Source organism: Pygoscelis adeliae, unplaced genomic scaffold, assembly GCF_000699105.1.
Source record: "Pygoscelis adeliae isolate BGI_AS28 unplaced genomic scaffold, ASM69910v1 Scaffold410, whole genome shotgun sequence".
In the NCBI taxonomy this organism is placed as follows: Eukaryota; Metazoa; Chordata; class Aves; order Sphenisciformes; family Spheniscidae; genus Pygoscelis; species Pygoscelis adeliae.
In genome coordinates this window covers 433,075-454,933 of record NW_008823913.1, presented here as the reverse complement: position 1 = coordinate 454,933, position 21,859 = coordinate 433,075, and the positions used below count along the sequence as shown (strand labels likewise).

The 21,859-nt window shown below is 37.9% G+C and overlaps 1 protein-coding gene across 1 annotated transcript in view; it reads right to left on the bottom strand.

The window, feature by feature from the left end:
* The window catches only part of LOC103926398 (E1A-binding protein p400-like), a 48,224-nt gene that overhangs the window by 10,709 nt on the left and 15,656 nt on the right, over positions 1-21,859 (bottom strand). The window contains 28 exon segments of the mRNA XM_009335265.1: positions 167-303; positions 1,611-1,784; positions 2,348-2,589; positions 3,026-3,179; positions 3,287-3,331; positions 3,452-3,583; positions 4,177-4,260; positions 4,527-4,685; positions 4,994-5,137; positions 5,828-5,939; positions 6,429-6,625; positions 6,843-7,012; positions 7,114-7,316; positions 8,070-8,368; positions 9,358-9,449; positions 11,468-11,635; positions 12,483-12,647; positions 13,719-13,955; positions 14,494-14,648; positions 15,480-15,646; positions 16,616-16,802; positions 17,438-17,574; positions 17,992-18,166; positions 18,630-18,799; positions 19,174-19,310; positions 20,018-20,195; positions 20,390-20,583; positions 21,353-21,460. Coding sequence (XP_009333540.1) covers positions 167-303; positions 1,611-1,784; positions 2,348-2,589; positions 3,026-3,179; positions 3,287-3,331; positions 3,452-3,583; positions 4,177-4,260; positions 4,527-4,685; positions 4,994-5,137; positions 5,828-5,939; positions 6,429-6,625; positions 6,843-7,012; positions 7,114-7,316; positions 8,070-8,368; positions 9,358-9,449; positions 11,468-11,635; positions 12,483-12,647; positions 13,719-13,955; positions 14,494-14,648; positions 15,480-15,646; positions 16,616-16,802; positions 17,438-17,574; positions 17,992-18,166; positions 18,630-18,799; positions 19,174-19,310; positions 20,018-20,195; positions 20,390-20,583; positions 21,353-21,460 — 4,522 coding nt within the window.

Here is a 21,859-nt window from a genome sequence, read left to right as displayed (position 1 = left end):
CCAATAACAGAATGCCAGGACGCAAGCAAGGAGATCAAAACCAGAAAAACAAAACGGCGGTTTGAAACAGAGCGTAAAATAATACTCAGTTGCGAGAGCAATTCAGAACACAGTTTCCAGAAGATCTGTGGTGACAGGGAGATCGAATGATCCCAGTTAAACTTACAGAGGTTTGATAGGTGGACTTCTTTTCCCTGCAATCATTTTCATCATCTCAAAATGATTAGTATAAAGTTGCGTGTGGGTGGCACCCTCATCTTGAGCATAGATCTGATTGGTACGAAGTGGGCGACTGTTTTTAGTCTAAAAAATGAAAACAAACCACCTTTCAATTGCGAACACACCCACATGGCCTTTTGACTATGTATAAACACATGGTGCGCTTGTAGATTATTTAAAAACGTACTCCAACATATCTATCACAGACTGGTTTCTGCCTCGTGTCACTGATAACTTACTGTTACACAAAACTCTACGGGAAATATATAAAGAAAGAGCAAAATAAGGAGCAGTTCTCACGGTCACACTGGCATCAGCACTTGGGGACGTACAAAATGGCAAACTCTAATTTGAAAAAGAATCTTTGCTTTAGTTTAGATTTTGCAAGTTTAATTCAGTACCCAAACCAAGAGCCCATTAGTTTATAGTTATGCATAGCGCACACATAATATAATAAAACCATCACTGCACTGCTCTCCCAACAAAGCTATGTTAACATCCAACACACCATGCCATTCTAACATTTGGCTTCTCCTAAGTAGAAACTGCCAGTCAGGGACAAACCTGCTTATTAGTCAGAGAATGGGACTACAGTCAGAAGTTCTAGATTCTCTACCCAGTTCTGTCACTAAATTGCTGTATGTTTGGAAGAAGTTGTTTATAATCATGGAATTTATTTTTGTTTCTGTAGTGTACTATCATCCTCATTTACTAAAAGGTGCTTCAAGCATTAAATTCACTATGTATTTGTAATCCACTTAGACCCTAGCATGAAGTACATTCTTACAGATCTTATGTACCATCATAATAATCAGGATAAGTTACATGGTGGTTGTTAGGTGGAAAAATACCCACTACAGTTTAAGTGAAATCACAAACTTCTTGCACGATTTAAAATTTATCTACCAAATCCAAAAGCTGAAGTCTGGTGTCAATCCACTGTATCAACAAAGAAAGGAAAAATAAATTTGGAATTTTAATTGATGTTTCAGAACTCAAGTAACACTCAACATGGATCTCATATGAATTATCTGCCCACCTCCATTGCTGCTAAATACCACAGTGTCTAGATTTGATTTTGAAAGAATACCAATGCACACCTTATAAATACTTTTTGTCTTCTTTTTAGGATTAGCTTCGTACATTAGCTGTAAAATAAGAAGGAAAGTTAGATGATCTTTTGTGGAAGATTTTGTTCAGGTGCTTTTTCTTTTCAAAGAAATCACATAAAATAAGTGGAAATCCTGATGAGGATAATTTTATAATCTTTTAAAAGTTATTTATTTACACTGTTGAAACATTTAACAAAAAACAAGTGTTTACGGAGATAAGGGAAAAAAAACTCTACAAACTTAAGGTAAAAAAAGACGCATCATTCTACGTAAACTCACCTTTCCTTCTTCCCTTGGAATAATGACATTTTCGTATCTGTTTCGGCATTGTTTTGGTGAGCGATAGACTCTGCTGCATGAGTTAACAACATCACTAACAAGGTCCCAATTGGGAGTGTGTGCTGGCGATACAACAGCAAGATTTAAAGGAAGCTCCAGCAGCTGCTTCACTGCCTACAATAGATAATAGGTACAAAAGCTTCAGATGACAAATCATTCCAATCTTCCAAACCTACCCTTATCTGCATGTGTCCACACACCATTACTACAGTGACACAGATAGCTTAGGGCTCAGGCTACGGCTTCACCTACATTCACAGAGAATAAATAAGCATAAAATGCTATTACACAGACTGACGTGCAAGAAAACACGTGGAGGTTGGTATTAGAGGAACAGAGAGCTGCCGTTCAAGTGCTGCTCTCTTCTCAAAGGTGGGGAGAACCTTAGCTGCACTACCCAATGTTCGGCCAGCACAACTAATCTGGCACATGACAGTAAGTGGTCTCTACAACAAAAATAGGACTTAATCATGCATTCTGTAGTTTAACCTTTAATTTATCCTCAGAGGAACACAAATGATAGGCAATCTGTTCTGAGTTACGTCAGCAAAATGCCAAACTAACCATTAAGAATTAGAAATAACCTTGAAGAGATAAAGTGCAGAAAGAGCCATTTCTGAAATTAGACGCAAAAATACAATAAATAACAATAGCAGAAAGTGCAGGTATCATCTGACCTGCAGAAGTGCCCAGTCTTCACTGATCAACCACTCTGGATTATCCTGTCCAGCCTCAGCAGCTGGTTTGACGAGAGTCGGCAAAGGCTTTGCAAACTGCGTTTGTTGTTTCAACAAGATGTTTTTCTTTTGCTCTTTGCCCTCTCGGCGCATTTTCAACATTCCTGGAGTTGCTCGATCAAAAAGAGAACGAGGTGGAATAACTGTCTCTCCATGACGTTGCTTTTTCTTCCTACCTGCAGCTAAGACCGAAAAAAACACAACACCAAACATTCTTGGTAAATAGTTACTACCATTCTTTGACTCTTCTGCTACTTACAGCTGCAAAATGCTCCTACGTGTGTACAGAGTATTCCCCACTGCCTCTTAAAAGCGTACTGTCAGTAACTAACCGGAGCCTGGTATAAAGTAAGATCAGCCTTGTCCTAACTCACATAGTAGAATGCCTGTTTTCTAAAATTGTCCTTTTAAAAACACCTATATGTCTAAATAGAAAGGCGCACTGTAAGAACTGGGGCTTCCAGTGATCCTATTGCTTCAAGACCACGGTGAGACAAGAATTTTCATCTCTTCAAATCTGCAAATTTGATCTTTACTGGACCAGACGTGTAGGAGGTATAAAAAATCCCCTGATTTTTTTTCAGCAATAAATCTCAGAAATATTGAACAAACACTTACCAGATGGATCTGTTTTGTGTCGTTTACGTTCCTTCCTGACATACACTGGAGGCAACTTTGATTCTGGAATAGGGGTGGTATCATACATCAGGCACATAACAGAATCAATGTAGATATCATTGTCATCCTGAGGTGGAGTGGGAGGAGTCCAAAGCTGCACAGAACAAAATTTGTAGTTGTTGCAATATTAACTCTCCAGTGATCTTTATGTTTCAAAAAATAAAAAGCCTATTTAGGCTGCCTGGTGTTACTTTTACTTACTGGCATTATTTCGGTTTGTCCATCTGGACCTTCATAGACATATTCCTACACAGCAAAAAGAGAATACAGTTCAAATGATCCAACTGAACCCTGAAGGAAAAGGTATTCTCAGAATGATTGTTAGGAAATACACTATTAAGAAAAACGAGACTAATCAGGAATTACTTTGTTGTATGCATCCTCCCGAGTGTACGTTAGAAGTTCCTCTTCATCCTCCCAAAGCATTTTTTGCTCTTTTTCCTTTAACTCCTTCATATGCTGGACTTCCCATGCTTTCTTTGCAGTTTTCAATTCCATCTAGATGAAAGTCAGACTCCTTATAAACTTTATGCAGTAACAGACACTGAATTAATAGTTATCGATTTGTATTTTTATGGACAAACTCCTTAAACTTTGACATTTTCAGGCACAGAAATCTTACAGCAATTTCTTAACAGATACTTTCACAATCATTTAAGAGAGATTTTTTGGTCTCTGTTGAGGGTCTTTAAACCCTCAAAACAAAGCAAATTCAGAATTTCAGTTAAACAACCAAGACAATCAGAACACAGCTCCTTTACCCAAATAAGCAGGCTCACTGAAATTTATGAAATTTTTTCCCCCATCAATGGAGTACAACAAATATGTGCTGAACTGTGCTGAAGAACGTCATTCCCATTTTATAAAAAAAGGAATTAAGAACTGACACCTGCTTAAACCAAGAGAATCCCAAAATAATAAGGTCTCTCTAAGGCACTCCGGTGCTCATAAAGTACAGCAAGAAAAGATCACAGAAGCACCTACAATATATTCCACGTCATTGGAGAAACTTCCGCTTCACATCAAACATATAAACCTCCTTGTACATACTGTGACAGAACAACATAGAAAAGAAAGATTTGTTGGTTTACCTCATTCAGCCGTGGCTCATTCTCATCAACTGAAACATGGAAGAGCTCTAAATAATTCAAAGCATACTTCTCAATTGGAGTCAGCTGAGAGAACGTATCAAGGAAAAAAAAAGTTAGCATTGAGGAAAATAAAAGAAATGTTAACTGAAGGAGAGTGTATCAGAGCTCTCCTTAAAACTCATCCCCCTTTCTGATGATTTAACATCTTAAGTCAGTAGAAGATTTCCCATCCATTTAACAGGAGTATCAATCCCATAGACAAAGTTGCTTTAAGGGCAGACTGCAAAGAAATTGAAATATTTGAACTAAACATTACTTTTTAACCAAATATTCATGGAAAGTCATGGTACCTGATCCACAACAGCAACTAACTCCTGCAGCTGTGAGGGCTCTTCATTGTATTTTGTCTCGCAGAGCTCTGTGATTAAGGGTTCAATGCTTGATTCAGGTCCTATTTCGCATATGCAATCATTTGACTCCTCATCCTCTTGTTCAATACTGTTGAGGGCCTTTCAGAAAGACATATTTTAAAAATAATGAGGGCTTGAAAAATACGGAAAGAAACCCGTAAGAAGTTCACTGAAATCCAACACAAATTTCCAGAATAAGTTTCTGCTGAGGCAAGAGAAACAGTCCCCAGAAAGTATAAAACTCAACTGTGGGCTTTTGGAAGTTTTGTTACAAGGAAAATGACAAAACAACATAAAACTAGCAGGAAAAGAGATTGATAGAATTTACCTAAAGAAAAAAAAGATAAGGCAGCTGTTTAATACTAATGTTGCACAGCTGTATTTTTAATATATATGTTAATAATTACCTCTATGAATGGTCTTGCAACTTTAGGTGAAATATTTTCTGCTGGAGATGGCTCTTGAGAAAGTACTACAAATTCTTCTGCTTTCACTCTAAATCCAGAATCCTCCATAGGAGAATGAACCTCAAACAATTCCTGAATCGTTTGCTTGGTAAGTAGAAGAAAAAAAAAAAAGAGAAGTACATTCAGCTTTCAGGACCATTCTATTTTTTTATATAACTTTGAATTAGCTCAGGTTCAAGTGACCTTATAAACTATGGACTGACTAAAGAAAAAATAAACCTCTATCTATTAGTTCTGGAAAATTGTCCGTTTTCTCTTCTGTAACTTTCTCCCGTAGGTCAGAGTAGAATAAAGTGTTAACAGTTCATATATAGGAAAGTCAGAAATACACAGTGTCTCATCCTGCACCACCATACTGGGAGTGCCAAAAGGGGATAGATTAGCTCCATCAGGGCAGTCACCTTCTTCTGCATCTGCAGAGCAGCACCTCAGAGCCTATCTCACTGAATACCCACACTTTCTATTTCACGTTTTGAAAGTTGCCGAAACCTTCATCCTTACAAGCTCTGCAGAATTTTGCAGCAGGGTGCAAGAAACCAGAATACATTAAGTCACATAGGTGACGCCTGTGCATCACTATGCAAGTAACGGAACAAAAGCAGATAGACAGTATTTGAGAGAACACGGCCCTAAGTTCAAGCCATCATGAAATCCAATATGCTCACCTATCAATTCTAGCCCAAACAGACTTCTACTAAACTCATTAAACGCTCTAACACAGATGCTTGAATTTATTAAAACACTGAAAGGCAGGTGTTTTGAATATTAACTTACCTGTGTTAAAAAGGCCATTGAATAGTCATTTCCCTGAGCAGCTACTTCTCTGATCAAGTCCTTTGTGCCATTTTTCAAAAGCTTCTCTTCTACAGAATTACCGCTGACAAGCCTTAAAAAAAAAAAAAAGAAAAAGAAAGAGAAAAGAATAGAAATCTGATAAGTCATTTCCAAAACAGCTTTCAGAAACAAAAAGAGAAATTGCCCTTAGAGAATAACACTGAACTCTCAAAACGTGGTGGTTTGTGGGGGGTTTTTTAGTTCTGGTACAGGCCCAGAACAAAACACATACTAACACCTCTACTTTAAAGCCTTCTTTTAACAATTAGTGTAATTTAAAAAAAAAAAAAAAATTCAAACACCTCACTTAAAAAATTCCATGTAAACTAACAGACAAAACCATGCAAGTATGATTCATTAATTACAATTGGTGTTAAGAAAGACCACGTTTTCATATGATAACCTGGCATCTTTTTTATTGAAGTGAGGTGAAGTTTTCAGCACTGTTTCCACTTTATTTCAGATCATACAGAGCAGCACTATTTGAATTAACCTTACATTAAAGCATGTTAAAGAGCTGTCGTTGATCTGTAACAATCACCTGTATATATGGATATCTTTACACCTCCCAATTCTGTCACACCATTCCTGAGCTTTTGCATCCATCACTGGGTTTAGATCATTGTCGTAGAACACGACGGTGTCTGCCTCAACAAGATTGACTCCGGTGGAACGACTGTGAGAGGAAAGGATGGCACAGAAAATGCGCTTGTCTCTGTTGAAAATTTTCATCAGCTCCTACATAAACGGAATAAAAGCAAGGAGGAAATAAACCATACACCAAAATAAAATACCAAAACAAATTCACTATAGCCTAATAAAAACCAGACAAAACCAAGTCTGGTGTTTCAAAATGAGTAAGAAACAAGGCAAATCTCCTTCCCCTGCCATAGTGTATAAAAGCCCGAGCAGCATATATTGCTGTGCCAGTGGACAACCGTTAGGGCAGACTTACCTGCCGCTGTTCATGGTTAGCATATTCATCAATCCTCACAAACGTGAGGAAATGGAAATTCAGGAACAATTCCAGTATGTCCAACATCAGAATCATCTGTGACAAAATCAGCACACGGCGCCCTTCAGATTTCAACTTTTGAAGCAGGACAGCAAGAGCTTCTAATTTTCCTATATTTCAAACAAGAAAACAAATAATCATTTTATATAGACATTCCATTCCTGTGAAACAGGAAATTACCGAAATATTATCACCAAATGTTCTCCTTTACCTGAGTCATACTGCACCAGCCGGAGGTCAGGGAACTGCAGCAAGTGAGGAGTTGTAATCTGTTGCAACTGATGCAAGTGAGGAGCTGCCTTCTGCTTAAGACTGTGCTTAAGGAGTTTCAATCTGTGACTATATGAAGGGGGAGGATTTGCTACGTATAAACATGGGGGAGCAGCAACTGCAGCTGGCAATACGAAGAGAGCCCTGTGAAAAGCATCAAAACAAGGGAATACCAGTTTAAAAAGCTACATACAAAATGATCATCTGCAGCAGTAATTTTCAGCCTGTCAACCATGTAATTTTACACTATTATCTAACCATTTTGTTAAAGTGACTTAGTAAGTGCTGCATACCTTCAAAGTGTTAATATTCTCTACCTCCCTTTACTGTTTTGGTTTGGTTTGTCTGCTTTGATGATAGCTTCTGCTAAGGTGTTTGCACTGTGACCACTGTACTCAGTCACTAGAGCTCAAACACAAGAAACACCCATCATACCAAACTTACTAAAAGCAATTCAAAAGAGTTTGAGTTCTTCTAACTGCATTTCATGTTTCTAGAAAATTGCAGCTATTCCTCTGCACACAATCCACTAAATGTCAGCTTTAGCCAAACTAGCTTCCGCCTACATCTCTGTGTCTTAACTCTCGTTGGTTGGCTCTAAGAGGTACCTACTCAGAAGTAAATCCAAAGCATAATAATGTAAGCTGAAGTATGGTCAGCTGAATTTGGGCTTGAAATTAGGAATGAGGCACTGAAAACTCTTATTATAAAGATCCTAAAAGAAACGGAAGTGACTGTTATTTTTACGCTCATACTGCACATCATTTACTGCTAAATAAGTCAGTCTAAACCAAACAAGCTCATGAACAGAAACAAGGTTTTAAAGCTTTTTTGAAAAGGAACGTTTAAGAAATAACTAAATGTGGTAAAAGCTTACAAGGCAGAGTCACACATTACCTGTTAACAACATCCTTTAGAGATTCTTGTTGCTGAACCAAAGTCAGGATCATTTCTTGCAAGGGATTACTTGGGCCTCCAGAGGCACTTGAAGAAAGGCAACAGTTCACAAAGCCAGCCCACCGCCAACTGTTGTCTTCACTGGAAGACAGCTGAGAGGGCTTTCTTTCCCCAGTCAAAGAACAAACACTCAGCAAGTCTCTGCCATACATTGGGGCCCGTGAACAACGGCGCTCATTGCCAGAAAATATTCTGTCCAGGCGCTCCTTCAAAAGCCGGTTCTTTTCTTCATATGTTTCCTTTGCAAAGAAAAGTTGAAAAAAACATTTGCTGCTCATCACAATCACTTAGGAATTTGAGTTTCTTCAGGCTGAAGCTATCGGGATCAGAGTACTGCGTGCCTTATACCACCAACATCCTAGATTATAACAACTACTTAGACCAATCACAAAAGGTGTAAATTTCGGATAAAATTTGAAGACTACAGCTAAATTCAATTCACATTAAAAAGTCAATTCTATCTTAGGTTAGTATTTCTTGCTTTGTTTAGAGTACATTTTCATAGTTTTGGAAATAAAACAAAATGTATCATTTATCTTTGGGAAATTTCAATTAACACATCAATATTGATAAGGTGCAGGTTCCTGCACAGTTTAACATACACTTGATGTTTCCCTATGCTTTATAGGTTGCTTGAGTATCTTTTCTAAAAAGTTGTTAAGATTAGAAGCCTATAAAAATTTGCCCAATTGCCTTTGGGCAAAACAGAGAAAATCTTATGATTCCTTTATTTACTACATAATTATGTAGTACATAATTACATAATGTACATAATTACTACATAATTATGACATATTACAGTTTTCCTATGCTTTATAGGTTGCTTGAGTATCTTTTCTAAAAAGTTGTTAAGATTAGAAGCCTATAAAAATTTGCCCAATTGCCTTTGTGTTCAAAACACACAGAAAATCTTATGATTCCTTTATTTAAGCATTACTACATAATTATGACATACTACAGTTTTAAGAACCTGTCTGCTATCAAAGCGCAAGAAAGCTGTTAGCTGCTTTTATACACCAGAATTTATTTTAAACTATGGACTACAGATGAAAATGCATCAGGCCTGTCAACCTGAAACACTGACAAAAGTTGGGTTTTTTTACCTCATCTGCAATCATCAAAGTTCCTAATTAATTCCAGCTTTGTAAATTATAGCTTCCAACCGTTACATGGGCTTTGTCTCAATCCTGAAAAGTTGTGTTTCCATAAGAAAATAAAAATTAAGTACCTGCGATTGTCCATGTGTAGGTGCTGGTTTTAACACTGCTCCCATGTCACCAGATGACAAATTAGTAACTGCACTTCTACCTGGAATACAAACTGAGGATAAACCTTGTATTTATATATTTATTCTTCTGAAGATTTGGTTTCATTATTTTCACTAAGTAGACATTTCATAGCTGTAACACATCATAATTGCAGAAGAAATTTTAGTCTAAATGTCCATTGGGTATTGCAAATTTGTACTTTGTTACACATCAGATATCTGACAGATATTTACACCACCTGTTTTCACAAAAATCCAAGACAGACCAATGGAATTTTACTTTGCTTTGCACAAAGACCTGCTGCATTCGTAGTTTACTCAAAATGTCATGTATAGTGCAATAGGTATTAACATTTAGAAGTTAGACTCTAAATCAGGAGAAGATTGCTCTAATTTATCTCAAACAAATCATCTAAGATTTTTCAGAAAACATATCAATTCAGTATATCTACAAATTGATGAAACCTCACAGTAGCATTCTTGTGAATTCAGCTGCTAGCAGATGTTTTCCCAGGCAGCTAACTAACCTGTGAGAACATTACACACAAGTAAACTAATCGAAACTACAGCAATACCCTTCATGTACCAGCAGACGACAGACACCGTGTAGCAGTTATGTTCTTGATAGGGTATATAGGTTTTTATCTCAGCCAGAATGCATTGCTCATCAGCACTGATTATTTGTACTGGAAAAGCAGTACAACCCTCCGCTAGTCACTGTGAAACGGTATTTAGTGGCGAGTCAATACACCCATGAAGAACTACATTCAAGTTAACAAGCAGGTGCTAGCCCTTACATTAAGAATAACAGACTCCAAGGAGTATGCAGAGGTTTGCCTTTCCGCATTTTTATTACGAACAAGCTAATACAGATAGCCAGTATAAATCCAATTTTACTACACAGCTACACGTGAGCCCAGCAATTATAGTTTCCAGTCACCCAAAGCAATGGATAAAATGCCAAATAAATTCCAAAATTCAGAAAGTCAAAATAAGTATTTTCAATATGCTTTACCTCTTCCTCCAAAGATGAACAGCAACAATAATAAAGTTTTCTTTCATCAATTGGAAACAATACTTTAGTTATTAGTGCTTTTAATGGAGCTCTCTCTTTTACTGTCATGAGAGTAGTAAGATGCATAAGTTTTTGTAGACATCTTACATCAATTTTCATTCTGAACTGTGGCCATATTAGGAGTGCCTGTAACGTTTCACCCTCCAGCTCTAACTACATTTGAGCCACAGATCTTCCAAACTATGACAGAAATCCTTTACCTCCCAACAACTGGGAGGCTGTTGAAGCTTCCTCTCCCCATTTGATGATGAGATGTTTACTCTTCAGAGTCAAAATATGAACTTCAAGGGCACATTAATACATCAAAAGGGAGCCGTAAACAGTCTGTTTTGAGGAAATGGTTTATATCCAGACAAAATTACAGCAGATGGCTATTTCCAGGGAACGAACTCCTAGCATTGAATTTATCATCATTTAACAATCTGCTGTTTTGTTGTAAATGCATCCTAGACAGCAATTTCTCTATTGTTTTTTGATCAACATCTTGATTGTGCTTTTAAGCAAGGAACTGATCACATTTGCAGCAAGGCACCAAACCCCTAAGCAGTATTTGCAGAGGGAAAGGGAAGACAGTAGCTTGATTAGAGAGAGAAGCAAAGAAAACTAGATAAAAGCAAAATCAATGTGGAAAAATGGAGAGACTTGCTGGACATTCTCTGTCAGTATAAAAAATAATCACCCTCATCTTTCTTTGAAAAAAAGTAACAAAGTATTTCAAACTCACTTCTTCCCACAAAAAGCTGAGACACAACTGGTAGAAAAAAAAAAAATCTATGTATTTAATACAGTTTCATGCTCTCCCAAGTTTGTACTAAAAAAATTACCTAAAACTCCAGTACCCATCACGCACAAATCGGAAGGATTTGCCTCACAGTTTACCTGCTTCTGAACTCAACTTACAGAATTACGATCTATAACAATTTGGAGTTAGATATCAATGTGATTTTAGTAATTGAATGTTTAGATAGAGATATTTCTTCAGACTAGAAAACCCACCTTGCTGTGTCACTGCTGTGGAAGTTGGGACACCTGCTTGATGCTGGTTTCCTAAAGCGTTCAGAGCGTTCTGAACAGTTCCCGCTTGGGAAACCGTCTGCATGACAACCGGACCCTGAGGTCTCAAATACTGCTGACCAGGTGCTGAAACAATCTGAAGAACGCTTCCTGCAATGGAAAATTTAAAAAAAATCAGGCTGGATAGAGTGGAGGAGAATAAAAAGTGTTCTCTAGCAAAAGATACTACTGTCAGCAAACTGCTCATTACTGTTTCAAACTATGCTAAATTTTCCCAGACAAGTTCATTACACCAATCTGATTTAAAGTTCCATAATATCCAATAGGAGGAAAACACCTAAGTCTTCATAGTTAAAGAGGAGATCCACGTTGTCGGGGTATCATTTTAAATCTAGGCATTTTATATGGAATTCGGATGAAATCCAATCAACCAAAAAATCCTGAATGAGCGTTCCCTTTATTTATTTTGCTGGCCACAGAGAATCAAGATTTCCAGGTTGCTCCTGAATTTGGCAACACACATACCACCAGCAAGGGAAATCTCAGGGCAAAATATATTGTAGCATTTGGGCACAGGGTAATAGCTGGGTCAAAATTCAGAGGCACACCGATCTTGAAGTCTTATTTACACCATTTCAGAACAAACCAAGAACGTCCTCAGTTTTGCCTGTTTCTGCTCATCAGGGATTTTATTCTGAAATTATGCCTCACCTTACTTTAGCTGTATTCCACGCATGTGAAAACAAATTCAATAATAAAATCTTGAAATACAAACACAGAGAAAGAAAGTAACCAAGTCTTTCATTTGATAGGCATTTATTTTTCAAAACAGAGCTACCTTGTTATCCCCGTCTCACACAGAAAACAGGTAGAGCAGAACAATACAAGCAATAGGGATGGAAAAATCTCCTTAACATATAGCAACAAGGAACGTGCTGCCCATATCAAAAAGCGAGCATTCTAAATAATGGAAAACTCCCTGTTCTGGAATCAGTACCTTGTAACTGCAAGGGTTGCCCTGCAGTGAGCTGGCGAAGCTGGCTGTGTGATAAAGTGAACTTGTTCCCTTGGAACTGCAGTGTTACAGGGGTCTCTGGCTGAGCGATTCTGCCTTGTGCTCCTGCTATAGAAGCCAGCTGGGCTATTTTTACTACCTCACCACCTGTTAAGGAGGGAAACAGGCATTAAAAAAAACCAAAACCCAAAACAAAGTGGGAGGCGGGTTGTTCAATATTCACAATTCTAAGTTTTGGTTAGTAAACTGGTGCTGAAGCGCCTTCCATGCATAATTATACTTAGTGCATCAAAAGTGTCATATAGAAGTTAAGCAGGTATTGCTTTCTATATTTGTTGGACAAACTGGAAAAAAGCTGATTGTTTAAAGGGTAAGAACATCAACATTTTAGAAGTTATCACTTTCATTAGCAAAAAAGTTAAGAGCTACCTGAAAACTCATGTGACACTTTGTAACAGAACGAGTATAGACATTAAAGTGATTTTCACTGCCTTTTCAAGAGCACGAACGAAGGTTTAAGGAAGAGACAAAAATATTCACACGTGGCACTGTAAATACACGTTTGAAGTGGCCTGAAGTTTGCTGATGAAACATGATTTATATTAAGCTATCTGCACTTAGACAAACCAAAAAGCTTTAAAGTGACAAGGACCAAGCTTTTTGTGATTTAAATGCAGAATTGTTAGAGGCATTTAAGCATTAAGTTTTACGATATTGAGAAAATATTGGCGTGAAAATTTAGCTTTTGTAAAGGCAGTGCATTACCCCAAAGATAAAATTAATACATCAGTGCTCAGTACTCTATACACATGCTAATAGGCAGTGCACATACAACCTTAAAGCAAAGCCTCATCGCTTTTCTCTGCCTAACAGTTGCGACGTTCCTCTCTGCGAGAGGCCTTTAGCAGATGGATTAGTGTTTAATATGAAAGGAATAATTAGGATAGAGCTAAAACATTTGGTCTGAAGGAAGTCTTGCCAGCAGAAGAAACATGCAGAAATAGGAGATTAAGTTGACACCGCTAATGTATGTCCACAGCAATTCTATTGTTTCTTATCCAATTTTCGATTTTCCTTGGTCATAAGCAACGTACTGAGCAAGGCTAATCAGAAGAGTGAAAAAAAAACAACGATTCTGTACACATTTTAGGGTGCCTAGTAACTTAACCTCATTGTAGTACAAAGGTGGGAGAAACCTTGAAAGGGGAGGCCACTTACTAGGCAACCGTGCCTGGGCCTGAGAGGTCAGTACCAGCCTCTGAGGCAGCACACTCTGTTGGATGGTGTGCGAGGGGGCCTGTGGCTGGGCCTGGCCTAGCTGAGAGGCCTGCGCAGAGGTCTGGCCCCGCGGTTTCACAGGGTTGGCTGTGCTAGTTGCTGTGGTGAAGGTCGCTGCGGGCTGGTGTCTTGGAGCACTGGTGGAAGCCTGAGTTGTCTGAAACTGTGCTGCTGCGGCTGCAATCAATAAGGGTTGTTTGTGCAAGCTGTTAGAGGTTTTAACTCCACTCTTTTAAACAACCTGCATTAAAAAGAAACCTTCCGACAGGATATTAAAATGGCTACAGGAACGGTCTGTCCTTACAGACTGGGATTTCTATCTGCACCTTTTACTCCATCCTATTTTTACAACATTATATATTTGGAAAGCATAACGTTTAAACGTTAAATCAATACACAAAAGCACCGTAAATTCCCATCTTTGACAGAACATTACATGTGAGCACATGTAATTACATGTGGCTGAAATACCAACTGTGCCATATTTACTCCATACGCTAACAGTTAGGTTACACAAAGCTTAGTTTTGCATTATACTGGCAGATCATACTGTAGAAACTAGTGGGGAAATTTACTGGCAATTAACGTGTTGGTATTTTTAAGCCATTAGTATTCTAGACCATTAAGCTAGAGTGAAAAGGAGTTCTATTAACAGACTAACTTTTATTGTCTATGCAGAGGTTCAAGGTAACCAACCTAGCGCTAACTCTCTTACCTTGATTTGAAGACACCGCAGCTATGGGTGATCTTCCTCGTACTTGTCCCTGTTGAGTTACCGTTGCTGTGGTCACCGTGCGTTGTACTTGCGTGCTTGGGAAAACTACAGTCCTGCCCTCAGGTTTCTGACCGTACTGAACAGGTTGAAACAACCTGAAAAGAATATGAAAAGTAAAATCTATGGGAAGATCACAGTTTGGCCTTTAAAAATAAACTCTTTCACCCGAGGAAGGTAGAAACTGATCACATCAGATGCTAATCTCTCTCGCAAATGGCCGAAGTTGGCAAGACTCATCACTTCAGCAAACTTCAGGTGTGGACATTCTATAAAGTCATTTTGCCAAGTCCAGGAAAGAAGAAAACTTTCACTGCCACACATCCAGTTTAATGCAGGATACATCAGAATTACAGCAAACAGCTTAAAGAGTCTAGCCCGATATCTGGAAAAAGAATGGGGCTCTCCTATAATTTTCAGAGACACATCAACATGCCGGCAGGTCATCAGGCAGCTCCTTTGCATCAGAAAAACAGTTCCACCTTACTTTGAGATCACTAGGAGAGAAACACTCTTAAAAAATTTACTGCTATAAAACTTTGTATGTCTCTCATAACACTGCAAGCACAGCTAACACTGCAGGACCAGCTTAGTCTTGAAGAATTATCTCCTTGCTAATTTTGCAAAACAACACTCACTTGCCATAAACAAGGACCCCAAGAATAAAATTCATCTGCTGGTGAAGTAAAAACTATGGGAAATCCATAAATAAACTTCGAATGGAATTGTATGCCTCAAAAAACTGTTAAAATAGAATCCCTATTTTCAAGGGTAAACAAGAAAGCAACAGAATAATAGAATGCAAAGTCAAGTCTGAGGTTTTGTGTGAATCACATTACCAGAGATGCAGACAGAACTCTGTAAACATAGCAACAAAACTACGCTTTCCTCCTGTAATTCTAGCTTAAAAGAAGGACAGTTGTACCTACCTGCTTGGTTTGAGCTTCACTGGGTTGGGCCTAGCCGGTGGTGGAGGGGAGCTGTAGATTTCTTCAATCAACTTTCTAGTAACCTTTTGTTTTGGCAACATTTGTGCTTCATAATGAGTCATTTTGTTTTCCATTCCAATGAGATCAAAAAGAGACAGGTCTGATTCCTAGGGATATTGTAAAATAGGGTTTATTTTATGTGATGACCCGAACAGTTAAGTCCTCTCTATGTTCTATGCCGCATTCACTTTCTACATTTTACTTTTCAACTGAAAATAAATGCTGTAAGTTTAAAAAGTAAACTATTAATCATTAGCCAAAACTGTCTAGAAACCTTGGAAATACATCTTAAACTGACAGTACCATTTTAAGCATCAGCATCAGAAGAAAAAGAATTAAAATCATTAGCCAGTTATGGAAATCAAAGCAAGGCACATTTAACAATTCTTCATATACCATAATTTCTAAAGAATTAAGTAGAACTCTTAGAAGGTGTTTGTTAACTATTGAGCTCAAATGCCAAACTAAAGGCACGCATATAATTTAGGAGTAGAAAAATATGAAGGACGGAAATAAGACCAACCAAAAAGATAATCTCATCTGCTCCATTACTCATACTTCTCTCTAATGCAATTATTTCCTTTGACTATCTCAAAGAGGGGGATCACTTCTTTAATGATAACACAAATACCGGTACTTCAAATAGATTGACAGAAGTGTACTAATTTAGTCATTGAATCCGCGTCTACTCTTATGTGAAAAAGAGTAAGTCTTGCTCTTCTTTAGCTACTGAAAGCAGAAAGAAAATTACGGAGTGCCATAAATAAGCACTGTGCTACCCAGAGCGTTTTCAGTGTTGGAGAATTCCTGCAAACATGAGTATGATGAAAGCAAAGCTAATTTCTCTTTGACCAAGCAGTTGATGAAAAATTACCGATTACAAACCACTTGAAAAGCTCAAACTACTAATACAAAAAAGAGATGCAGCAAGTACACGCTTGGTAGGCACAGTCATGGAATAGTGAATTCCTTCTATTTATAAACTTCAGGTAGACTTATGACGTATAATAAAACAATGTAAAGTACTGAAATTCTACAAGGGCACTAAGAGAGAAAAAAAGTACTTTTCTACTCACCTTCCAAATATCCCTTTCTAGGGCACTCAGTACCAGAGACGCAGTTCTGTATTCCAGTGTTTCTGATACATAAGAGGTACTTGAAAGCCGGGGGTTTATCAGATCAGGGTGATTACAGATCCGTTGCAGCTGCATCAGAACATGCAGGACACTGATGAAGTGTCCACTTTTGAGGGCTTCTTGGGTTCTACCAAACAATTTATACAGAAATGCATTAATTTAACTACAGCTTTATGGAGATGTCCCTAAATCAGCAAGGTGAGAATGTGCAATGCAGTATGTTATGCAAAGGTCTTAAAACAAGCTCAGATTTTACCTCGGTCTTTCTAGAGCATTTTAAGTAGCACTGTACCAAATGTAAATTTGGAAACATGAAACTTAAGGATCAGTGCTACCTTACCGTCAAATACGATCCAACCAGCTCCCTACCCTCTACCTGCTTTGTTTCTGTTTCATCCCTGCACCTATCAATAACCACTTGATCTCACAGCACAGGTAAATGGGTGGGTGAGAGGAGAAACACTTTGGGCTTTAAGAAATAAAGAATCACTCATTAGAGACAAATCTTAAAACAAAATAGCAGCAAACCTGACCATTACAACTTGATTTTTAGGTTCCAGAGGTAAATGCATGTTTTTCATCAGGCCCGTAGCATCACTTGCCTATAATTCTAGTTTACAATGTAATCACATTCTATTCACTGGTCATAATGGAAAATTTCAGAAAAAAAACCTGAAACACTTCCAACCGTGACAATCATTTATCATCTTGCTTAAGCACCAAAAATGACAGCATTTTTTATTTACCGTTTTAACTCCTTACCCTGGTTGTAAGATGACATCTTCATACATCGCTTTTTGTCTACTAGAAAGACGACACTTTAGCACATGTTCATATTTCTTTGTTAGCTGCTTTTCAACGTCTCTCTTTGATCTTCGCAAAATAAATGGCTGAATCATCTGAAACATTTCATAATTGAGGGGAAAAAATTTTTTCTTACTTCAAAGATGCAGTTTTACAACAGGTAGCTAAACCTATTCACACCTAACGCATTTCATGTGATAAACCTCATATGCCATATACAATCCTATTGCTACACACACAGCTGTATAGGCATTAATTTGTTCTTTAATTTCTGCATGTTATGCTTCAAAATCTGAGCCTTGTATTACTTTTTTTAAAAGCAATTTCCCTACTATTCTGGTAGCAGAAACCCTTGCTTTCAGCATTTTTTAGCAGGACTTTCTGTCTGAACTGAAGAGTACTAAGACAGGCCAGAAATTTCGAGCAGAACCACATCTTTTCATTTCTTCCCCCCACCCCCCTCAACAGCTTAACTACTGTAGTAGGACAGATGAGAAAAAATGACGACATACTCTATGTAACCTGATGACCAGTTTATGGCAATAATCCTGGTTCTCCTCATTAGCTGCTTTTACTGGAAAATCTAGATAAGGTCTGGAAATTCCCGGAATCAGAAAATGGACCATGGTCCACAACTCCATCAATGTGTTATGCAAAGGAGTGTCTATCAGAAGCAAACGATGCTGGCTGTGAATAATAAAAGAAGATTTTTAATTGATATAGCATTTAGCTAGTATCGTTATTAAAAGGACACCAATATTCAAACACTGTTTACTGTAGCTTTAGGTTTGTCAGAGAAATAAGTAGTGCTAATAAAATTAAGTCTAGGATAAATCATCTTTTTAATCTTAACCACCAAACTAGCTTCCTCATTGCAGGGTATGAGGACATACAAGGGGATCTGTTTGCGAGCACAGAGTATCAGCAAAGAAGAATTATAGTGTTACGATAGTGGCAACAAAAAGATCCTGAGCATGTCTCTGAATCCTGATTGTTTCAACTAAAGGCACCTCTGTAGGCGCATGCTGCATAGGAATTTGGGCAGACGAAATCAAGAGGTTTTTTTATCAGTTTTGTGTTAAAGAGAGAACTGTGCGACATGAAGAGAGAAAAACCCACTGCCAGCAGGAAACAATTCTCTGCTCCGTACCTGCGGAGACTGAAAAGTGCCTCCCAGTGTTTCTCAGTCATGTTCTTTATTTGTTGCATCTCATCTACTATTAAGTATTTCCATCGCATTTTCATAAATGCTGGGTGGCCTTTGAACAGCTGTTTGTAGGAAGTGATACACACATTGAAGCTGTTGGGTTCTGCCCATTCCTACAGAAAAGGAAAAAGAGGATGAGCACAAAAGTTATGGCAGAACCCTCAAGTATCTTACAACCAGCTACTTCTTCACTAAGAACAGAAAGATGCTATGACCCAAAGCACTGTAAAAGGCAGTCTTGGTCTTTGAATTATAGTCAGTTCAGAAAGCAGGTCAAGTATTGCATGTACTGCTCAATACCAAGGGAGTTCCAAAAATGCCTTTGAAAATCTAGAACTGTTAGGTGTGAAACTCTTTGTAAACCAACTCGTGGAGTTAAAAACTTCTCATATCCCACCAGGATGTAAGGAACATATAGATAAATGCAGGTTAAAGAAGAGTCTTGCCTTCTAAAATGCAACAGTGTGAGAGTCACGAAATACAGTACCTGTCTTTTTGCCCTAAGTTCCCTTTGGCTGCCAAAGTAGAGAAGTATTTTCAACCCTGGGCACCAGCGTTTCAATTCCAGCTCCCATTTCAGTATGTTACAGCTCCGTACAACAACAAGGTGAGGGCCCCAATTACCTACAGAAGGGGAAACATAGCAGTTAACAGTAGAAAGAGACTCCTGACAATTCATGTGGCTTATATTCTCCTCTGATTTTTTAAGTGCAGTGCACTGAATTCATCATTAAAAGTGAGATCCAGTAACAACAGAGGCATTTTAATGACTAATCTATTCTTTATTATTTTTCAGACCTCAAGTACCCCTTGTGCACCTAATAGCTATTTTTCCCTCAACTACATCAACTGCTTGAATAAGAGATAGTACCTCCACAACAAGCTTTGCCTTACTTATATTCTTAAACCATCCTGACTACAACACCACTATTAGTAATATCTGAGATAATATACAAGACACACTTGTCTTATATATTTATATATAATATACACTTGTCTTATATATTTATTGTTCATATTTACTCCTTAAATTTAACTATCTGTGGCCACCTGGTCATTAAACAACGTGTAAGCCTTTTTTATACTAATAAACTAGGCTTCAGAAGAATTTTATCACCTAGAAGGTAACAGCCGATTGATCGAACAGTATACTTGATAAGAAGGCGCCCCTATGTCACATAACCTGAGAAAGTTTTTCTGATATAATCTTACTCTGTGCATTAAATAAAGTCTGATATGGTTCCGCAGAAAAAAATGTGACCCTAGGCTACAATTCACAAAGATAGTGCTGGGCCAGTGCCTGTCTAAAATTGTTAGGCAAATGAACTTACCTTCATTACAAGCCAAGTGGGCAAAAAAGGCGATAATTTGTACCGTTTTGCCAAGCCCAGCCTCATCTGCCAGAATGCCGTTGAGATTCTTCCTGTACAGCTTTGCTAACCAATCCAGCCCAATCTTTTGATATTCTCTGAGAGGCCCATACAGTAGCGATGGAGTATTGTATTTTACCTGTAACGTGAATGATTTGATACTTTTCTCCCAGAGTTAAATTCACAGAGCACATCATAAAGCATAACCATTCTGCAGTTCAGTAACTAGAAAATATTTACTGTGATTTGTTGCTAAAATCTGTGAAATCATGAAAAAAAGCATTCTTTGTGTAAAAGTAAGCACACACAGTAGCGGACAATAGGGAGTCTTACCGCTGTTGTTATCCTAGAGCTGCCTTTAGGTAACAGCATTTCTGCTGCAGCAGCAACTTCTGATATGTCTCGCATATGCTTCTTTGGAGGACTTGATCTGTCTATACCCTTGTACTGGTCAATGCTGAGAAGGGAGTCTATGAGGACAACTTCTTTCTGAGGACTTTCCCTATCAGAGATACGGTCTTCCATTTCTATGAGAGACAAAAATTACATTGGCATTTAAAATAAACTTAAGTATCGGTTACACAAAGGAATTGAGATGGCTAGAATTCAGACCGGGGTCCAAAAGGAGGCAGCTAACTTCTAAAAACAATTCCACGATCTTCAAGCTAATCAAGCTAAAATGAAACCAGCCTAAGCTCAGGATCCCGTACATGTTCTGGATGTTCATGCTAGCTAGGCTAACATGACCGTTAGCTTCTCACAGCTTCTAGGGAGGTCCTCTCATACTACTGAAAACCTATCCTCAAATATGTAATTCTATCATCACTCCAACACAGAACAGATAACTGTGTAATAATGGCTAGCTATGAAGCGTGCTGTTTAACTCAGTGTAGAGAGGCTCTTCTATGACTCACTATTGTTCCTGAGAATCTCACACATCTTGACTTTAAGATAGGCAAACGCTACCCTCTTTTCATAAACTGAGAAGTGAAAAAAAAGAAAAAAGAAGAAATTCTTCACAGACCATTATCCAAATATATTTAGTAATAACAGGAATAAATCTCATTTTTCTAATGATCATTCCAAATGCTTAGCAAGAAAGCCACTGTACTTTCCCTTCATTCTTGTACATACCATTCTTCTTCACTTAAAAAAATAAAAAACATTTTAAATGTGATTCACTCAGTATTTGTTTTCCCCTAGTATAAAATGTCTTTTAACAGAGACCTGAAGAGCCAATCAATTTATTTCACCTTGTAAGTCAGTACAACTTCTTCTAGACAAAAAGTAATTTACCTTCCTCACTGCTATCCTCTTCACTGTCAGGCTTCGGCTGGGGCCAGTGAAAATTTTCTGCAAAGGCACCTTCATACATCTTCAGTAAATCTTCCAGAGGCAATTCAGCTGAAAGTCATTAAAGGACGTAAGTTTAAAAATACCAAAACTTGTAACAATCAATACCATTGTTTTTAATCGCATTACATTCTTCACAATTGTATAAAGCCAGTTCTCTAATCAGAAGTTAATTGAAGAGGTAATTATTAGGTGGGAGATAGCAATATTTATTTAATGACCTCAATTACAGAGAACACTTGGCATTACACCAAGCAGTTTGCTCACCCAGCTTGCTTTTTACTATATTACAAACCCACCATACAAACTGACAGTAAACCACTGGTTGGGGAGGTAGGGGCATCAAACCCAGCCGAGTGGCTGAAAGACAATTCAAGACTTCAGAGTTTCAAAACTGAGCTGTACCTCAACCCCACTAAACAGTACCTCCATGAATCCCTTGTCTGATCT